Source organism: Schistocerca gregaria, chromosome 3 (assembly GCF_023897955.1).
Source record: "Schistocerca gregaria isolate iqSchGreg1 chromosome 3, iqSchGreg1.2, whole genome shotgun sequence".
In the NCBI taxonomy this organism is placed as follows: domain Eukaryota; kingdom Metazoa; phylum Arthropoda; class Insecta; order Orthoptera; family Acrididae; genus Schistocerca; species Schistocerca gregaria.
This window is the reverse complement of record NC_064922.1, coordinates 525316362-525335606: the sequence shown is the minus strand read 5'-3', so window position 1 is coordinate 525335606 and position 19245 is coordinate 525316362. Positions and strand designations below refer to the sequence as shown.

Below are 19245 nucleotides of genomic sequence, written 5' to 3'. Positions count from 1 at the left end.
CAGTGTTAATCTGCCAGGAAATTTCAAGATGAATTTTGTTACAAGTGAGAATGTGTGATGAATCTGAATCTCATTCAGAATGTAACACTTTGAGGACCAGCAACTTAGAAAATTCTCAGGCCCAGAAGACCAGTCACTTATGCCATAATTTAAAATTTCATTGACATACTTGTGTTTCATATATCTTAAACAGTGCACATGGTCAATAATACTAAGCTTCAAGGTCAGTTTTTCATATTTACTTGAGTTCTTTCATTTATGATAAATTATGCAATAACGATGGCAATGAGTATAATTATCTAAAAAGGGTTTAATTTCTCGTGTCTGTTCATCATTGTTACTGTACTATTACTATTTAAACAATTGGCTATTTCCTTCTGTCCAAACCCAACCCAATTTAAACAACATTTTCACAGTCATTAATTTCACCACTAATATGTGTTTTTACATTTGGTCCTTCTTGTGGATTTCTAAAAAAGAAACAGCTTGCCAAAAATGCTCAGTACTTGAATAATGAAACATGCCATGCAGATTCTATGAAGGCCAATATTTCACAAGTGACTATCTGTCCAACAGATTTAGTCAAAATTTTGCCAAACAGTCCTCAACAACAACTGCTATCAACTTAGCTCACCAATAACTCAAACACTAAGTAATTCTTCATCTTATACATGATTTTTACTGGCACTAGTAATATGACCATCCGTGTTCAAAGCTAGCGAGCGACTTCCTTCTTCCAGCCTCACTCCCAGTGTAAGTATCAGGTAACAAGTAGGAACTGTCTCAATTCTGATTGGCTGACCATGCTGACTGCCAATCAGAATACTTGCTCATGATCATACTCGCACCAAAACTGATCTGCACCAATCCTTATACACAGACACATTTGTGTCAATCTGACAAACAAATATTATAGTAATGTTTAATAAACAAAAATGGAAAGACAATAATTCTGGAAATATTCTTTAGATACAAATTTTAGTCCAGCTGACTTTTTGGCTACTCTGTTACAATAGCAATCACAGCTAGACATATGGCATCAGCAAAGTGGGTAAATCCCCTAGGATTATTTTCCCCCAACAGGCTTGTGTAACTGTTCCACCTTACTTAAGACAGTATATAATGCAATACTAAAATTTGATGAATGTCCCACATACACACTCTCATTTACTCACAGGCTCACTTAACACATAATAAAATAAATATTGGTTTTAATAGTTCTTTCTGAAGTTATTCTAGATTTCATACTATGAAAATTGTATGGTATTTGAAATTTTTAAATTAAATTTCAATTAAATAATTCTATACCCTGATGCTTCAGGTGAGTATTTCAATTGAGAACCAAAAAAAGTCATAAATGTTCCCAGGTGAATTTCCTTTCTTAAGTGTAGTTTTTCTAACTTTAAAGTAAGTTTTTCTATCTCCAAAAATATGCCTGCTAGAAAGCTGAGATTTTAACACCACCTTTCTGTTAATAACAAAGTGCAGTATACAAATTTTGAAAGCGATTACACAAAAACTACTATCCTTTATTTAGATTCTTATAGCTGGTGAATGTATGCATTCAGTAAGAATCATTGAATAGCTTTCCCACAGCAGGCAGTGACAGATGCATGTGTGTTTCCTGGGTAGGCTGCTAGATGTCAGCCCCTGAAGTTACAGACAGCAAGCTAACCTAAAATAAACGTTTGCTCAGAACAACTTGCAATGCTACAAGTTCTTGTGCAATTTCACATGTGTGGAAAAGACAAACTGCCCAATAGAACATTAATTCAGCCAGGTAACCCACAAAATCTTTGGTGGACAGCAGTGAAACTCATAATCCTGCTTGTCAGAAATATTCAGCAGCTGCAATTGAAGCTGTACTGTTAGGATCCTGCCTAACCACACCCACAGAAGAACCTGAAATTTTTTTTTGACAATCAGTATTATATGAGAAAGCGTAGCTTTTCTGTAGCAATGCTGTATATATATATATTAATTTAAACCATCAACTTTTCCTATTTGTGTGTTTGCGCTACTTAACAGTGGTGTTGCTATTGGCTGACTACATCACATGTCCTATGCTTTGAATATCTGCTGACAAAAGCACATAACTGTCTCAGTGTCAGTGCTTCAGAAGCTACAATGCTGTATGCTGTATTTCGTGGAATTTGTATTTATACTTTTGTAATATGAAAATATGCAGTGTACATGTTGCAGTGCCTCAAAGACATTTCCTAAATACATTTTTTGGTGCGTTTCATCTCCTAAAGTGCTGGAAAGTTCTTTGCTATTGCATAAAACCCTTACCATTCAAAGAATTGATAAGTTTTACAGTTCCAAGTGAAAGTATGTTGTCACTAAACATGGAAAAACATGTACTTTCACCTGAAGTATAGCATATTTTTACTCAAGAAAAATCTGCAAAAAATGTGTTTTTACCTTGGGAAAAGTGTATTTGTAACCAGAAAATCCAGATTCTCCTCCTCCTCCTCCCCCCCCCCCCCCCATATTAACACCCTGAACAAATAGTCCCACTGTTCACCCCTCTGGTACACTCTGCATAACTGTTTCATACATGGGCTGAATGTTGGCTTTCCTCACACCATTCCAATAATTTGTTTCTCTGCAATGTTAATGACTCTTTTAACTATGCAGAAAGGATTTAAAATTATGTGAGTCTGATGCTGTGTACTTCCTTTTAGAGTAGAGCAAGGGTGAACAGATCAGAACTCCTACGTATGATCTAAAAATATGGTCACAATGTCCTTCCCTTTGTACAGACAGCTGTCTGCTTTGCGCAAAAATTCTGTAACAGTAATCATAGTGTTCTGTTCATTTCAAAATCCATGCTGAGCTTCTGCCTAAATATTGTTTGTTGTGAAGAATGTGTTAAGATGTGCAACCTTACAGATCTTGCTAAATGTGGCAACCAGTTCCGATGATGTGTAGCTTGATGCTTCTTCCTCTGATCCTTATCTGTGTATCTGTTTGACTATGCTCTCTTTCAGTGTACTAGAAATGTACCTTCTATAATGATACCGTTGATGAGATATATAATTGTTGTAAGCACTTAATTTGTACCATCCTGACCACTTCAGTGTTTGTTTTTTAGCTATTACTGTAGCATGAAACCTGTAACCAATACAATACACCCACAACACCCACTTTTTTTAAAAATCTTGGATTATTTTTGAAAACTGCACATGATAATCTTTCTGTCTACTCTGGACCAAGGTGATAAGGCATAGCCTTAAGAGTTAACCAAAAAACAACTTTTGTATGAGTCTTCTAGCACAGTAATTAAATCACAGCAGACTTGGAAGTTTCATTTCTATACATATCATTACAATGAGCAAACAGGACACCAGAATTATTAGAAAATAATGTAGCAGCTTCTGTAGAGATTACGAGCTTGGTTACATCTAATAAAGTGACTGCAAACTTAGCAAAACCTATCATTTTCACTATCACTGTTTCATTAAGATGAGAAGCAATTCTTCAAGTGAAGCTATCCGAGAGAATCACAAATTTCTCTAAGCACGGATAATTTAATTGGATGTTGACATTTTTTGCTGTTCATGGGAACAGCAGCTGCTGCATGTCATCCCTGGGTAGCTTCAGTAAGAATCTGTGAAACACCATTACTTGTTTTGCTGGTCACTTACATTCCATGTTGGCACAGTTTGTGGGTGTTCATGGGAACAACAGCAGCTATCTCATTAACCATTCCTTCTAAAAATTCAAGAACTGAACATTTCTGTTAGCTACATGGCAAGAAGCGCTACTAATTATAAAGCTCCATCACAAATAATAGTATATTGTAAACAGGCCACTGTTGTGCCAAAAGCTGGTAACTAAGTTCTTTGAAAAATACCATTGTAATCAAGTAAACATTAAACTATAAATAAAAGGCAAGTGGCAATTATTTCATATAACTGAGGAAGCAGTCTTACTGTGATCTGTTTAGCTGGTGAAGTGCAACTAATACTGAGAAGAAGAGTGATAGTTTGCTAATACAGGAGACAGATTACAGTACGTTTGTAACAGTTTCTTCTCTTTTGTCAGTATATACTTTGATACATTCCACATCCTTGAAAAATCTCCGTCTTGATGGGATTTGTGGAACAGGATGAACAAATAATTTTAAAAATCATGTCTTGTTCTGACAGTGCTAACGGAAGCTGCCTCTCAAAAACAACATATGTACTTAAAAACAGTACAGAACTCAACCACTTACACTGACTATTTGCTGGAATCTCTCTCTCTCTCTCTCTCTCTCTCTCTCTCTCTCTCTCTCTCTCTCTCTCACACACACACACACACACACACACACACACACACACACACACACACCTATACAAAAGTACACATAATCATATGACTAAAAAGAAATACTTGTTGCAGTATGGGCCAGTTTATTTGTGATGAGAATGGTCAATAATTGGTGATGTAGGCTGTCTTCTTGTTGACATTCATTGCTCATTTCATAATGATTACATTTGTTCCTGTACGTAAACAGTAGAAAGTCCAGGATGGAATAACAACAATATATAAAGGATAGACTGCTAATCACTGCAAGAGTAGGTGTTTAGACATGGACAGACACAATATTTTTATCTTTAAAAAAAAAGTCCTTCTTCAGAAGCAGAAAACACACATGCACACACCCACCCACCCTTCCACCTACCCACCACACAAGAACACACACACACACACACACACACACACACACACACACACACACACACACACACACACACACACACACTTGGCTAATGTCTATGTCCACTTGGGGCCAAAAGCAGGCTATGACTGCATCTGACATCAGCAGCAATCCTTGGTGGGTGGATGGGGGTAGGGGAGTAAGTAGGAGACATTGAGTGGAAGGGGAGGATAGCAAGGTAGGGATGGGGGAGCGTTGTACTGCTGTGGAAGTGAGTGGGGTTACAGTGGGGACAGGACTGCTAGGTGCAGCCAGGAGGCTGGGATACACTGCTTCACAGCCAGTGCCACTGGGCCCTTCCTACCGAGACCAGCTTTTCTGAAATATACAGGTGGGAACTCTCCTTTCCTGCCCTGGTTGCAGCCTTCGCTAGTCCCTGTTCTCCACCCCCTTTCCTGCTGCCACTCCAGAACTGTCCACACTTTCTATTCCGTCAATGCACCTACTAGCCTTTTCCCCACTCCTAGCAGCCCTATCCTGCCCCCACCAAGTCACAGAACTACAAGAAAAGAGAAGTGCAACCGCTATGTTACAAGAGGGAAAAACAGACCAATAGCACTCCCTCTAGTGCTATGGAGGTGAACTAAAAAAAAGATAAACATTGCAGGTTACACTCCTCCTTGTTTATGTGCATTGTAGGTTTTTTCTTTTGCTTTTAATTTTCTTATCTCACTTTTTTGGGCATGCTATGTAATTGTTTTGGCTAGCATCATAATAAAATACTTTAAACACAGCTATCACACACTGCAATACAGCAGTGACAAACCTATTACTCAGGAGTATTTGGAGTTCAATTTAGCTGCTACAATTTTATTTAGCTTCAGTTATTTACACTACAGGCTTGTTTTGTCTTACTGTCAGTTTCAAGTGTTGCATCCAGTTTCTATGATGCACAAAACATCCTGGAGCTTTTATATGTTGACAGAAATCAATATAAGAATGTTCATTTACAAGTCTATTTTTGATATTTGTGTCTGACATTCACTGCTCCCATGATGTTTTCTTGAGCAGTGACTGTCAGACACATTTTGAAAACACCCTTGTATAGTGTATGCCTATTTTTGTTCATAAAATCTTCTTTGAAAAAAAAAAGATCTTCACAAGCAAAATAAGTAGCACAGTTCACATCAGGTGACAGTTTACAAACGCTTTTCGACTTCAGAAGCAACAGTTGATGTTGTTTGAGGAAACCTGTAGAAATGCTTCTTGCTAACTTTCACCATTGAACCCACATAATATACAGATGAACAGCCAGGTAATTTACAGGAGTATTTCAATGTCAGTTTGTTGTGTTGAATATTCTAAAAAAAAAAAAAAAAAAAACATAAAATTATTCATTAAATAAAATTACTACAGACGTATCAAAGTTATTTAAACAAACAAATGGGAATCACACAGCTTAATTCACAATGTAAGAGAATACATTTCATTTATAGCCTACAAGATTTTTTACTGAAAATTAAATGTCTTACCTTAGGATTAATTGTAGACATATTTTCAGCAGGAAATCTCTTCAGTTCCATGGTGAATTTTATGAAATTTAAACTAAAAAAAAACTGTTTATAATGAAGATCAGTAGTATGTCAATATGAAACAAATAGAAAGACGACTGTAACTGTAGACTTCATACAGAGCAAGATGATAGAATATCAGCAACCGCCATTGGTTAGCTCTCATTGGTCAGTTCCAGCTTCATTTGACCCCTAGCACCTCTAGTGGTCTGCAAGGAACTATGTGGCTTGTTGCCTCTTCTCCCACATAGCTTTCACTCACATGCATAAAACTTCTGCTTGCTCTAGCAACAGCACAAAATTCCCCCACCCCTACACTGCTATTCCTCCCCATCCCATGCCTCCTCCTTAACCCACCATCGACTATGGATTTCTGCTCACATCAGCACAGGCACAAGGCGCTGTCAGGCCCAAGTGGCCATAGACAGTAACCACATGTGTGTGAATTGAGTGTGTGTGGGTGTATGTTTTCTGAAAAAGGCCTATTTGTCTGAAAGCTAAAAGTTTAGTAATGTTTTCATTGTTTGTTTCTGTGACATTATGCCTGATCTGTGGTGAGTAGCATTCTGTCCTTTTCAAACTGAGATCTCTGAACTTAGCTTTCTGGCAGTGATGCTGTTATCAGACAATCAGACATAGCACTTATAACTGCTTTCTAGATCAGCCATTCTGTGTGTATCATTCTGATGTTGTGCTGGCATCAGAAGACTATCATTATAGTTAATAAGGAAATTAACTCACCTGAAAATGGCAGGGCAGAGGGGTGGGGGGGGGGGGGGGGGGGTGGGGGGGGCAGTTTCCCTAATGAGAACTCATTAAGCGTGAAAATGAAAAAAAGTCCTGGATATGTGTGACCTAAAATACAACAAAAATATAAGCAAAATGGCCTGAAAATATCAATAAAATGACATAAAAATGATATGAAACATATATAAAGTGTGTTATAAAGTGGAGTAATGAGAAATTTTGTAGGAGGCCAAAACTAAAGTTATAACAAAGATAATGAATTTAGAACTGTTGTATTTTCTTTAAGAAATCTGATTCTTTGAAGATGTACAAAAATTGTTGTATAACCATGTTAGATCTATTGAATTTCTACACACAGAGGTTCTCGAATGTGAGGGAACATCTGTTGACAAACAAGTACTTCCAGTGACAAAATCTTCCAACATTTCCTGAAACAACTGGAACATGGATTTTCATGTTTTCCTTTATTAAAAAAAAAAAAAAAAAAAAAAAAAAAACTGGCACATGACTATCAGTATTTCACAGACAGACATTATGTTTGGCACAAAACTGATACAAAATTTCGATATTTTTGTTTCAGTACACATACCTGATAACAGTTAACAACCGTAAATGACACAACAATGATAAAAGCAGGTGAATCATCGTGTCATTGACAGAGTGTTTAAGTACATTCTCCAGCAACATTGTTATGTTTTCTCTAGAGGCTCATACATTGTTCATTCTTCTCAACATTAAAAGAATAAATTGTTGTGTCATAAATGAATGCTAAATATAAAAAATGTAAAAATGAAGTAAAATGTTAAAAACAATGTCTGCTTTGTAAACTCAAACTATGTGACAAAAAATCCAAACTTAAATGTACATTTCTAGATTCAGGATGTTTGAGACTTTAGCGCTGGTGAACAAGGGTTCATAAGGAAAGAAAGATTAAACGTTAACAAATTCCAGGTTTTACTAATGAGCTATAATAAAATAAAATGAAACTGCCTACCGACTGAGTAATAAACTAGCACATATGTCTGGTGGTCTACATCTGCATCTGCAGCTAAATCTACATACAGTGTCCACAAGCAACCATATGGCACACCTTGTACCACTAATAGTCATTTCTGTTCCTTTTCCACTTGCTTGCTAATAGAGTGAGGGGGAAGTGACTGTCTATGTCTCTGTGTGAACTGTAATTATCTTGCCTTGTCCTTGTGATCCTTTTGTGAGATGTATACTGATGGCAGTAGAATCGTTCTACTGTCTATCTTGAATGCCAATTTTCTAAATTTTTTGAATACTGTTTTGTAAAAAGAATGTTGTCCTCTGTCCAAGGATTCCCATTTGAGTTCATGGAGCATCTCTGTAATACTTTCATATTGATTGAACCTAGCGATAATAAATATAACAAAACATCTCTGAATTTTTTTGATGTCTTCCTTTGATCTGACCTAGTGTGGATCCCTGACATTCGAACAGTACACATCAATAGGTCAAATTAGTTGTTCTATATACAGTTTCCTTTATAAATGAGCTACACGTTCCTAGAATTCTCCCAATAAATTGAAGCAAACCACTTGTCTTCTCTACCACTGATCTTTTGTGCTCATTCCATTTCATATTGCTTCACAATGGTACATTAGATTGACTACATTGACATGACTGTGTCAGGATGCATACATCTACTATTGTATTTAAACTAATCATCTGAATTAACTTACTTTTCCTACATTTAGAGCATGCTGCCATTAATCTAACCAAATTATCATAAAATGACCTGAAAATATTCATAATATTATATAAAAGTTACATAAAACATATGTAAAGTGTGTTATAAAATTAAGAAGAATTATGAGAAACTTTGTAGGAAGTTTGAATTGAAGTTATAAAAAAGATAATTTAAAATCTCTATACTTTTCTCTAAGAAACCTTATTCTTTGAAGATGTAGACATTACACCTAGACATTTAATCAACATGACTGTGTCAAGTGACACAGCACTAATACTGACATAGTCCATATGGGAGCCCCAACTGTCATAAACAATCACCATAAAGAAACAGAGAGTACTGTATAATAGTTGTAAAACAAAGCATAGGACTATATCTAGAGAGATGCTGAACAAAACTTATTTGGCTGTCAAGAGAGCAATGCACAAAGCCTTCAATGACAACTATAATAGAATATTTTCAAGTGATCTTTCACAAAACCCAAAAAAACTCAAGTCCTATGGAAAGGCTGTTAGTGGCACCAATGATAGTGTCCACTTCTTAGTGAGTTAGACAAGACCTGAAATTGAGGGTAGCAGAAATAAACGTGAAAAGCTTAAGCCCATTTTCAAAAGCTTGTTTACAAAGGAAATCCAAGAGAACTGCCCCAATTTAATTTTCGTACCAGTGAAAATATGTGTTAAATAAATGTTATTGTCATTGGTGTTGAGAAACAGATCCCTCACACAAAAAACTGTGCCAAGTTCTTGAGGTAAAAAAAAAAATCTATAAGAAGGATAGTAGAAGTGATTCACAAAACTACCATCCAACATCCTTAACATTGGTTTCTTGTAGAACCCTGAATATGTTCTGAGCTGCCATCCAGCATAGATTCTGAAAACATGAATCACGTGAAACCCATCTCGCACATTTCTATGGATCAAGCCAGTCAGGCAGAGATAGTATTTCTTGATTTCTGAAAAGCATTTGTTTATTGTCAGAAGTGTGATTATATGACATATCAAGTGAAATTCATGACTGGATTCAGGACCTTTTGGTATAGAATATGCAGCATGTTATCTTGGATGCAGAGTTATCATCAGAAGCAGAAGAAACTTAAGGTATGCCCCAGGAAAGTGCTTTGGGACCATTGTTGTTGATGTTGTATATTAATGACCTTGTAGACAATATTAACTGTGACCTCAGACTTCTTGCAGATGATGCAGTTATCTATAATGAAGTACTCTCTGAAAAGAAGCTGCACACATATTCAGTCACATTTTGATAAGATTTCAGAGTGGTGCAAAGATTGGTAACTTGTGTTAAACTTTCAAAAATATGAAATTTCACACTTCACAAATTGTAAAGAATGTTGTATCCTATCATTATAATATCAATGAGTCACTGTTGTAATCGGCCAACTCTTAGTAATACTTGGGTGTAACACTTTGTAGGGATGTGAAATAGAATGATCACATAGACTGAGTCATGTGTAAAGCAAGTGAAAAACTTCAGTTTATTTGTAGGATACTGGGGAAGTGCAGTTAGTCTGCAAAGGAGATTGCTTACAAATAAGTTGTGCAACTGGTTCTAGAACATTGCTCAAGTGTGTGGGACACGTACTGAATAGGACCAACAGGGTATATTGAATGTATACAGGGAAGGGCAGCATGGATGGTCACAGATTTGTTTGATCTGTGGGAAAGTGTCACAGAGATACTGAAGAAACAGGTATGGCAGACTCTTGAAGATATATGTAAACTACCCTGAAAAAGTCTACTAAAAAAATTTCAAGAACTGGTTTAAATGATTACTCTAGGAATATACAACAATTCCCTATTTATGACTTACATAGGGATCGTGAGGCCAAAATTAGAGTAACTACAGCATGCACGGAGGCATTCAAATGATCAGTCTTCCTGCTCTCCATATGTGACTGGAATTGGAAGAAACCCTAATTTGTAATAACTGGTACAATGGGACATTTACTCTGGTTTTCAAACTACAGATCTAGATGTCGATGTAGATACTGCACCTGATCAGTACAGGATTATTTTTACTACTTGTCTGCACTAACTTTCATTTTTCTACACCTAGAAAAGTTCACCAACAGGAATTCAGTTTAATTAATCCTGTATCCTTCTACAATCACTCAAAGACATCACTATCCCATACACAACAGTGTCATCAGCAAAGAGCCACACTGAGCGAGGTGGAACAGTGGTTAGTACACTGGACATGCATTCAGGAGGAGGATGACTCAAATCCATGTCCAGCCATCCTGATTTAGGTTTTCCATGATTTCCCTAAATTGTTGAAGGTAAATGCCAGGATGGTTTCATAGAAATGGCATGGCCGACTTCCTTCCCCATCCTTCCCTAATCCAATGGGACAGAAGACCTCACTGTTTGGTTCCCTGCCCCAGAATCAACCAAAGAGCCACAGTTTTTTCTGTATATATATTTTAAGTTACCTCATTGTCACCTTCAGCTCGAAGAAGTCAGTGAACCCCCCGACTTGTAAAATATTCTTCTTACCTGCAGATTAACTTAATTTTTACTAAAAAGCAGGACTTGGCAACTCTGATCATTTAAGGCTTTTAATGTGCCTTTAAGTACAATGCATATTATATGATAAGTATTTTGTTACAGGATACCTTCTGGGCAAAGAATAATAAGTGTTTTTTTTTTCAGTACATGTACATATACATTATTGGCATAAACTTCTGGTCAGTGTTATTCCTTGACAGCGCAGCTGGCACAGAAGACTCTTTGCTGCCTTTGATTACTTTGCCCATCAAGACTCCAAGTACATCTTTAACTCTTTTTGAATGGCACAGAGACCAGGAAGAATACCTCATTATATAATAAAATTCACAAAACAGGACTTGTCCCCTAATATATCTTCTTAGATAATAATTAAAACTTTATATTCTGAACAATTATTCTGGATAACAAAAATGTATATAACTCTACCAATAAAGTTTGTTCATTTATATTCAAAATTAGTACGAGATTTCACTTCCACTCAACAAAATTATTTATCTCCAAACTTTGGCTACAAAATATCTGGAAAGTCTCATATTTCCACAATAAGAGAGGAAGAGTGGTCCTATCATATTTTCCTGGGGGACTCCTGACTATACCTCATCTCTGAATACTTGCCATCAAGAACAATGCACTGGCTTCTATTACTTAAAAAATCTTCCAGCCACTCACATCCACGAGAACCTATTCCATTATTCCATATGCTCAGATCTTTGTTAACAGTCTGCAGTGAGCCACTTTGTTAAACATTTTCTAGTAACATAGGAATATGGAATTTGCCTGTGGTCCTTCATCCATGGCATGCTGAATACTGTTTGGGGAAAGGACAAGCTGAGTTTCACATGAGGAAATGCTTTCTCTAAATCCACACTAATTTGTGGACTGAAGTTTTTCCATCTCAAGAAAATTTCTTATATTCAAACTTAGAATATGCTCAAGAGTTCTATAGTAAACTGATGTTAAGTATATTGGTCTGGAAATTTGTGGGTCCATTTTTATACCCTATGTATATAGGAGGAGTCGCTGGCTGGCATTGGGAAGCAATGTGTCCTTTTGATACTGTTGAGTCTCTACTTAGTTTTGTACTTGATGATTTACAAATTCCCCCTAGATCAGTTATTTTCAGTGTATTACTCTGAAGTTATGTTGGCATCAGAATAATATTATTACAGTTAATAGAGGATTAACTCACCTGCAAATTCTGTATAGAAACTAGCCAGGATTTAGGCCAGCCCTGGGGGATTGTTTAGTTTTAGTGATTGCAACTGTTTCTAAACACCACTGACAATAATATATACATAATTGACTTTCCTAATTGCCCAAGAAATAAATTGTATTGAAGTAAATATGTGCTTCATAAATGTCCATAAGTAGTGGGCTTTTGAATTATCCTCTATATGTAGTTTTCCAAGAAAGTATTTATTATTGTTTCACAGCATGTCTTATTACACCCACCAACTACAGTACTGTTACCATCATAATTAACTTTTGGATGAGTCTCTTGCAATGACAACAATATAATTAAGCAAAATATATATTAGAAGCTGTCGTTTACTAGACGTTTTCAGTTACATTTTGGTACGCGTCTGGTGATTGATAAGAGGACCCAGTTATAAAATGTTTTCTGTGCCACAAATTAATATTGTATCAAGTTTGACTTTTAAAAAATGGGATCATGAAGTACCAAATACATTGAGTTAAATGGGAGGCAAATTTTTATTTCCCCAAAAACATTGTTTGCTATATTTTACACCAGCCTGAACAGTATGTACTTGTATGTGTAAAAGTTATTAGGGTACAAGAAGATGATGTAGGAATTTTTAATAATAATACTCCATCATATTTTCCTGACTATCTATAATCTCAAATATGAGCTCTTCACAAGTTGAACTTCAGTTATTTATTCTATTGGATAAACTAATAATGCATAAAAACACAATATTTCAAGAACAAAGTCAAGGCTATTTATAGCCTCATTAAACATGAAATGAATAAAATCTGTAAGGCCAATGATATTGAGTTCACCAATGACAGAAGCTACAAGATAGATTATGTCACATTCAAATCATTGTCCACCAAATTCAATTAATTCTTTCTAATAGCAATAGAAAATTAAGGAAAAAAGTGAACTGTAGAAAGCAGAAAAATTAGATTTACATAGACAAGTATTGCATAATCCATCAGCATACATTAGTTTTCCTGATTCAGCTGTTAAAGATATGTCAAAATTCATTAGCTCACTAAAAAGCAATAACTCTGTTGGCTATGCTGGTGTTTCAACCAACGTACAGGAATATTGTGCAAACTCGATAGTGCCACCCTTGAGTTCCCTTCTAAAAAGTCAATGAGTCAAGTTGTATTTCATGAAAGACTGAAATATGCAGTAGTAATATCCATTTTTAAAACTGGAGATAAGTTCATGAGCTCCGTTTATAGCCCCCCCCCCCCCCCCTCCCTCTACCACATTTACAAAAATGTTTGATAAGTTAGCTTATAATGAAATATTGAACAATATTTCTCACAATAAGTCTTTAACTACTGCTCAGTTTATGACCTTGACAATGCAGGTTGTAAAATTTTACTGGGGAAGCTAACACATTATGCCACTGAAGTCAACCCCATTGCATGGATGGAGTCAATAAGAGTAACCAGAGTGTCACATTATCTACTGGCAGCACAAGAATAAAATTAAATTCTTAGCAAGGAAACATATTGTGAACCACAAGGTTCATAATTTGACTCACTTCTGTTGCCCAAACACACCAATACCACACACAGCCAGCAGGATAATGAAACAGAAAACAAATAAAAATTAGCTACAACTACCTGAAGTAGAAACTAATGAGTGAGGCTCCATGTGTGAAATTTCTAGGTATCCAGATGAATAACAAATGATGTGGCACTATTCTATGTATAAAACAATCAATATGCAGTTCTGCTTGATTTGCACTTAGAAAGGCAGTGTCTTGATCTGACTGTATAGATGAATGTGTTCATTACATTTCCAGAGAAATACCATAGCTCGTTTCATTTATTCATAGTCATAATGCTTAAAGTAGAAGATATAATAAAACATAAATGAGTTTTACATTAAAGGTTAACGTTTTAAAATGTTAAAAACTTATTATATTACTTCCAGGGCTCATCAGTCACATTATGAACAAATGGGTTCTATGAATGCAGTTATTAAAGTTAATGGAAAGACTTATAAAGAAGATATGCAAGCATTCAGAGATCATAGTCATGGTTTGTATGATTCCAAATATTGTAATTTAGTTCAGAAATAAATTAATTTTTTTTCTACTTTAATCTGCCTGTTTTTCATACACTATGTGGTAAAAAGTATCCAGAGACCTGGCTGAAAATGACTTACGAGTTCACAGCGCCCTCCATTGGTAATGCCATCTTCCATCACAGCGGGACCCACCTCCTCTTCCTCAAAATCACCCTCTCCAAACCTTCCAGTAATTTCTCACTTCCAGCCTTGCCTCTCAATCTTTATTGAAAAACCTTAATCCTACTCCCAACATCACCTGCCACCCTACCTAAAACCTCTTTTCTCATCACCTTAGCCAGCTTCATCCCGTCTCACAACTTCTTCACTTTTGAAGGCCAGACATGCCAGCAATTAAAGGGAACAGCCATGGGTACCTGGATGGCCCCCTCGTATGACAACCTATTTATGAGTATCTTAGAGGAAGCCTTCTTGGTTAGTCAGGCCTGTCAAACCAAAGTTCGGTACAGATTTATTGATGACATCTTCATGATCTGGACTCAGAGTGAAGAAGAACTCCAGAATTCCCTCTCCAACCTCAACTCCTTTGGTTCCATCAGATTCACCTGGTCCTACTCCAAATCCCATGCCACTTTCCTTGACATTGACCTCCATCTGTCAAATGGCCAGCTTCACACATCCGTCCACATCAAACCCACCTACCTCCATTATGACAGCTGCCACCCATTCCATATCAAACAGTCCCTTCCCTACAGCCTAGGCCTTCGTGGCAACCTGAAAACAACTTTCGCATCCCGCAACTACCCTCCCGACCTGGTACAGAAGCAAATAACCAGAGCCACTTCCTCATCCCCTCAAACCTAGAACCTCTCACAGAAGAACCCCAAAAGTGCCCCACTTGTGACAGGATACTTCCCGGGACTGGATCAGACTCTGAATGTGGCTCTTCAGCAGGGATACAACTTCCTCAAATCCTGCCCTGAAATGAGATCCATCCTTCATGAAATCCTCCCTACTCCACCAAGAGTGTCTTTCCGTCGTCCACCTAACCTTCGTAACCTCGTGGTTCATCCCTATGAAATCCCCAAACCACCTTCCCTACCCTCTGACTCCTACCCATGTAACCTCCCCCGGTGTAAAACCTGTCCCATGCACCCTCCCACCACCACCTACTCCAGTCCTGTAACCCGGAAGGTGTACACAATCAAAGGCAGAGCCACGTGTGAAAGCACTCACATGATTTACCAACTGACCTGCCTACACTGTGACGCTTTCTATGTATGAATGACCAGCAACAAACTGTCCACTGCATGAATGGACACAGGCACACAGTGTTTGTTGGTAATGAGGATCACCCTGTGGCTAAACATGCCTTGGTGCATGGCCAGCACATCTTGGCGGGTGCACGGCCAGCACATCTTGGCACAGTGTTACACCGTCCGGGTTATCTGGATACTTCCCACTAACACCAACCTATCTGATGTCCGGAGATGGGAACTTGCCCTTCAATATATCATCTCTACCCGTTATCCACCAGGCTTCAATCTCTGCTAATTTCAAGGTGCCGCCACTGATACCTCACCTGTCATTCAACAACATCTTTGCCTCTGTACTTCCGCCTCGACTGACATCTCTGCCCAAACTCTTTGCCATTAAATATGTCTGCTTGTGCCTGTATATGTGTGGATGGATATGTGTGTGTGTGTGTGTGTGTGTGTGTGTGTGTGTGTGTGTGTGTGTGTGTGTGTGCGTGTGCGTGTGTGTGTGTGTGTGTGTGTGTGCGAGTGTATACCCGTCCTTTTTTCCCCCTAAGGTAAGTCTTTCCACTCCTGAGATTGGAATGACTCCTTGCCCTCTCCCTTAAAACCCACATCCTTTCATCTTTCCTCTCCTTCCCTCTTTCCTGATGAAGCAACTGTTGGTTGCGAAAGCTTGAAATTCTGTGCGTGTGTTTGTGTGTTTTTTTTATTGTTCCTATCTACCAGTGCTTTCCTGTTTGGTAAGTCATGGAATCTTTGTATTTAATGTATTTTTCCCATGTGGAATGTTTCTTTCTATTTTATTTATACAAAATTATAGTGTTCAACAAAAATGTGTCTGTCTGGAGTTACACTAATACATTGTATGTATGCCTACACACTTGTAAATTCTGACAGTTCTAATCTAGGGATCCAAGACTTAAAGAAAAAGTGAAAAAGTGAAAAAGTATTAAATCACTTGTAACTCTTTTCCATAAGTTAGCGTTTTTGTGTGCAATTATAATATAGGGGATAAGATAACTTTGAAGATGGAACCTTCATTGGACTTTCATCCTGTAGCGAGGATGTCCAAATGTGCAGACATAGTTAAGCAGTTTACTGACAGCATGTACCACTTACTTGAAAACAGATTTTATGAGTGAAATTATTAAGTGTTCTAATCTTTTTTCCATTTAATACAGGTAATAAAAGAGATTGGGACTTAATGCATCGGTATGCCTTTCACATGTTTTTCCTGGAAAATGGTATGACAGCAACCATAGGGGTGATATGCCAGCCGTGTACAGGATCTATGTAAGTGCACTGAATCTACATTCTTTTCAGTGGGTGTCAACTTTTTCCAAGATTTGTACTCTATAACTTCTTCCAATTTATTTGTCCAGTAATCATTTTTCAGAAATGGAGGATAAGTACACATACACCAAATTAATTTAATGAAGTACATAGAATTTTATAAACTTAATACATTCTTGATAAATTCTTCTTTTAAAGATAGCTAACTATTTTGTCATGTTTAAAAGAGTAAAAATTAATGTAACTTAATCACTTGCAATATACTTGAACAAGAGATGGCAGGCAACTGACTGATCAAAGAGTAATTACGCATACAGCATTGTTGGAAAAAATATGTGGAACATATGAAAGCATTTTCCACAATGCAGTGTATCCAGCATACATTGTACATACATACATATATTAATCCTTGTTCCGTAGACCATGAATATGACATTTCGTAATGATGTGGAAAGTGTCACTTTAACATAAGTTTTCTTTACACAAAATAATTAATTAATTAATTTTTTTAGTTACTACTTCATATCTAAGAATTTGTCTATTGAGTCAAAGGAGTTGTTTTTCAGAAATTCTTTTAATTTGTTTTTAAATGTTGGTTGCCTATCTATCAGACATTTAATACTATTTGGCAAATGACCAAAGATTTTTGTGGCACCCTAATTCACCCATTTCTGTGCCAAAGTGAGATTTAATCCAGAATAGTGAATATCATCCTATCTTCTAGTGTTGTAGCTATGCACTTCACTGTTATTTTTGAATTGGGATGGGTTATTAATGACAAATTTCATAAGTGAATATATGTATAGCGAAGGTACTGTGAATATCCGAGTCCCTTAAATAAATGTCTGCGAAGTGATCTTGGGTGGACTCCAATTATTATTCTGATTACACGCTTTTGTGCAATGCATACTTTCTCTCTTAATGACGAATTGCCCCAAAATATGATGCCATATGAAAACAGTGAATGAAAATAGGCATAGTATGCTAATTTACTGATATGTTTATCACCAAAGTTTGCAATAACCCTAATAGCGTAGGTAGCTGAACCTAACTGTTTCAGCAGATCATCAATGTGTTTCTTACAATTCAATTTCTCATCAATGCACACACCCAGAAATTTTGAGTATTCTACCTTAGCAACAACTTCCATTCATAGTCTATATTTATCAATGATGTTATGCCATTTACTGTACACAATTGTATAAACTGTGTTTTCTCAAAATTTCATGAGAGTCCATTTGCTGAGAACCACTTAATAATTTTCTGAAAGACATTATTTGCAATTTCCTCAGCCGATTCTTGTTTCTTGGGTGTTATTACTATACTTGTGTCATCAGCAAAAAGAACTAACTTTGGATCTTCATGAATATTGAGTGGCAAGTCGTTAATATATATTGAGAACAATAATGGACCCAAGACTGAACTCTGTGGGACACCACTCTTTATACCTCCCCAGTTAGAGGACTTTGCTGGTTGTTGTAGACTATCTGTCTGTTAATTTCAACCCTCTGCATTCTTCCAGTTAAGTATGAATTAAACCATTTGTGCAGTGTCCCACTCATATCACAATACTTAAGCTTATCTAGAAGAATTTCATGATACACACAATCAAAAACCATTGAGAGATCACAAAATATCCCAGTGGGTAATGTTTGGTTATTCATTGCATTTAATATTTGATCGGTGAAAGCATATATAGCATTTTCTGTTGAAAAGCCTTTCTGAAAACCAAATTAACATTTTGTTAGTACTTCATTTTTACAAATATGTGATGCTACTCTTGAATACATAACTGTTTCAAGAGTTTTGGATAAATCTGTCAGAAGTGAGATTGGGCGGTAGTTGTTAGCAGCAGATCTATCCCATTTTTTATACAATGGTTTAACAATAGCATATTTCAGTCTATCTGGAAAAGTTCCCTGTTTCATTGAGCTACTACATATGTGGCTGAGAATCCTACTTATTTGTTGGGAACAAGCTTTTAGTACTCTGTTGGAAATGCTAGCAAATCCATATAAGGTTTTACTTTTGAGTGAATTGATTATTTTCCTAATTTCAGTAGGAATGGTGGGTTGAATTTCAATTTTATCAAATTACATAGGTACTGCCTCTTCGAGATACTGCCTTGTATTTCTAATGAATAGCTGGAACGTATTCTCTCTACAACACTTAAAAAATGATTATTAAAATGTTTTCTACTTCTGACTTTTTGTTAACAAACTTTTCATTGTGTTTGATAGAAATACAGTC

At 36.6% G+C, this 19245-nt stretch overlaps 1 protein-coding gene across 1 annotated transcript in view; it reads left to right on the top strand.

The window, feature by feature from the left end:
• The window catches only part of LOC126354009 (uncharacterized), a 217263-nt gene that overhangs the window by 124510 nt on the left and 73508 nt on the right, over positions 1 to 19245 (top strand). The window contains exons 6-7 of the mRNA XM_050003323.1: positions 14348 to 14454; positions 16884 to 16995. Coding sequence (XP_049859280.1) covers positions 14348 to 14454; positions 16884 to 16995 — 219 coding nt within the window. The remainder of the gene's footprint in view (positions 1 to 14347; positions 14455 to 16883; positions 16996 to 19245) is intronic.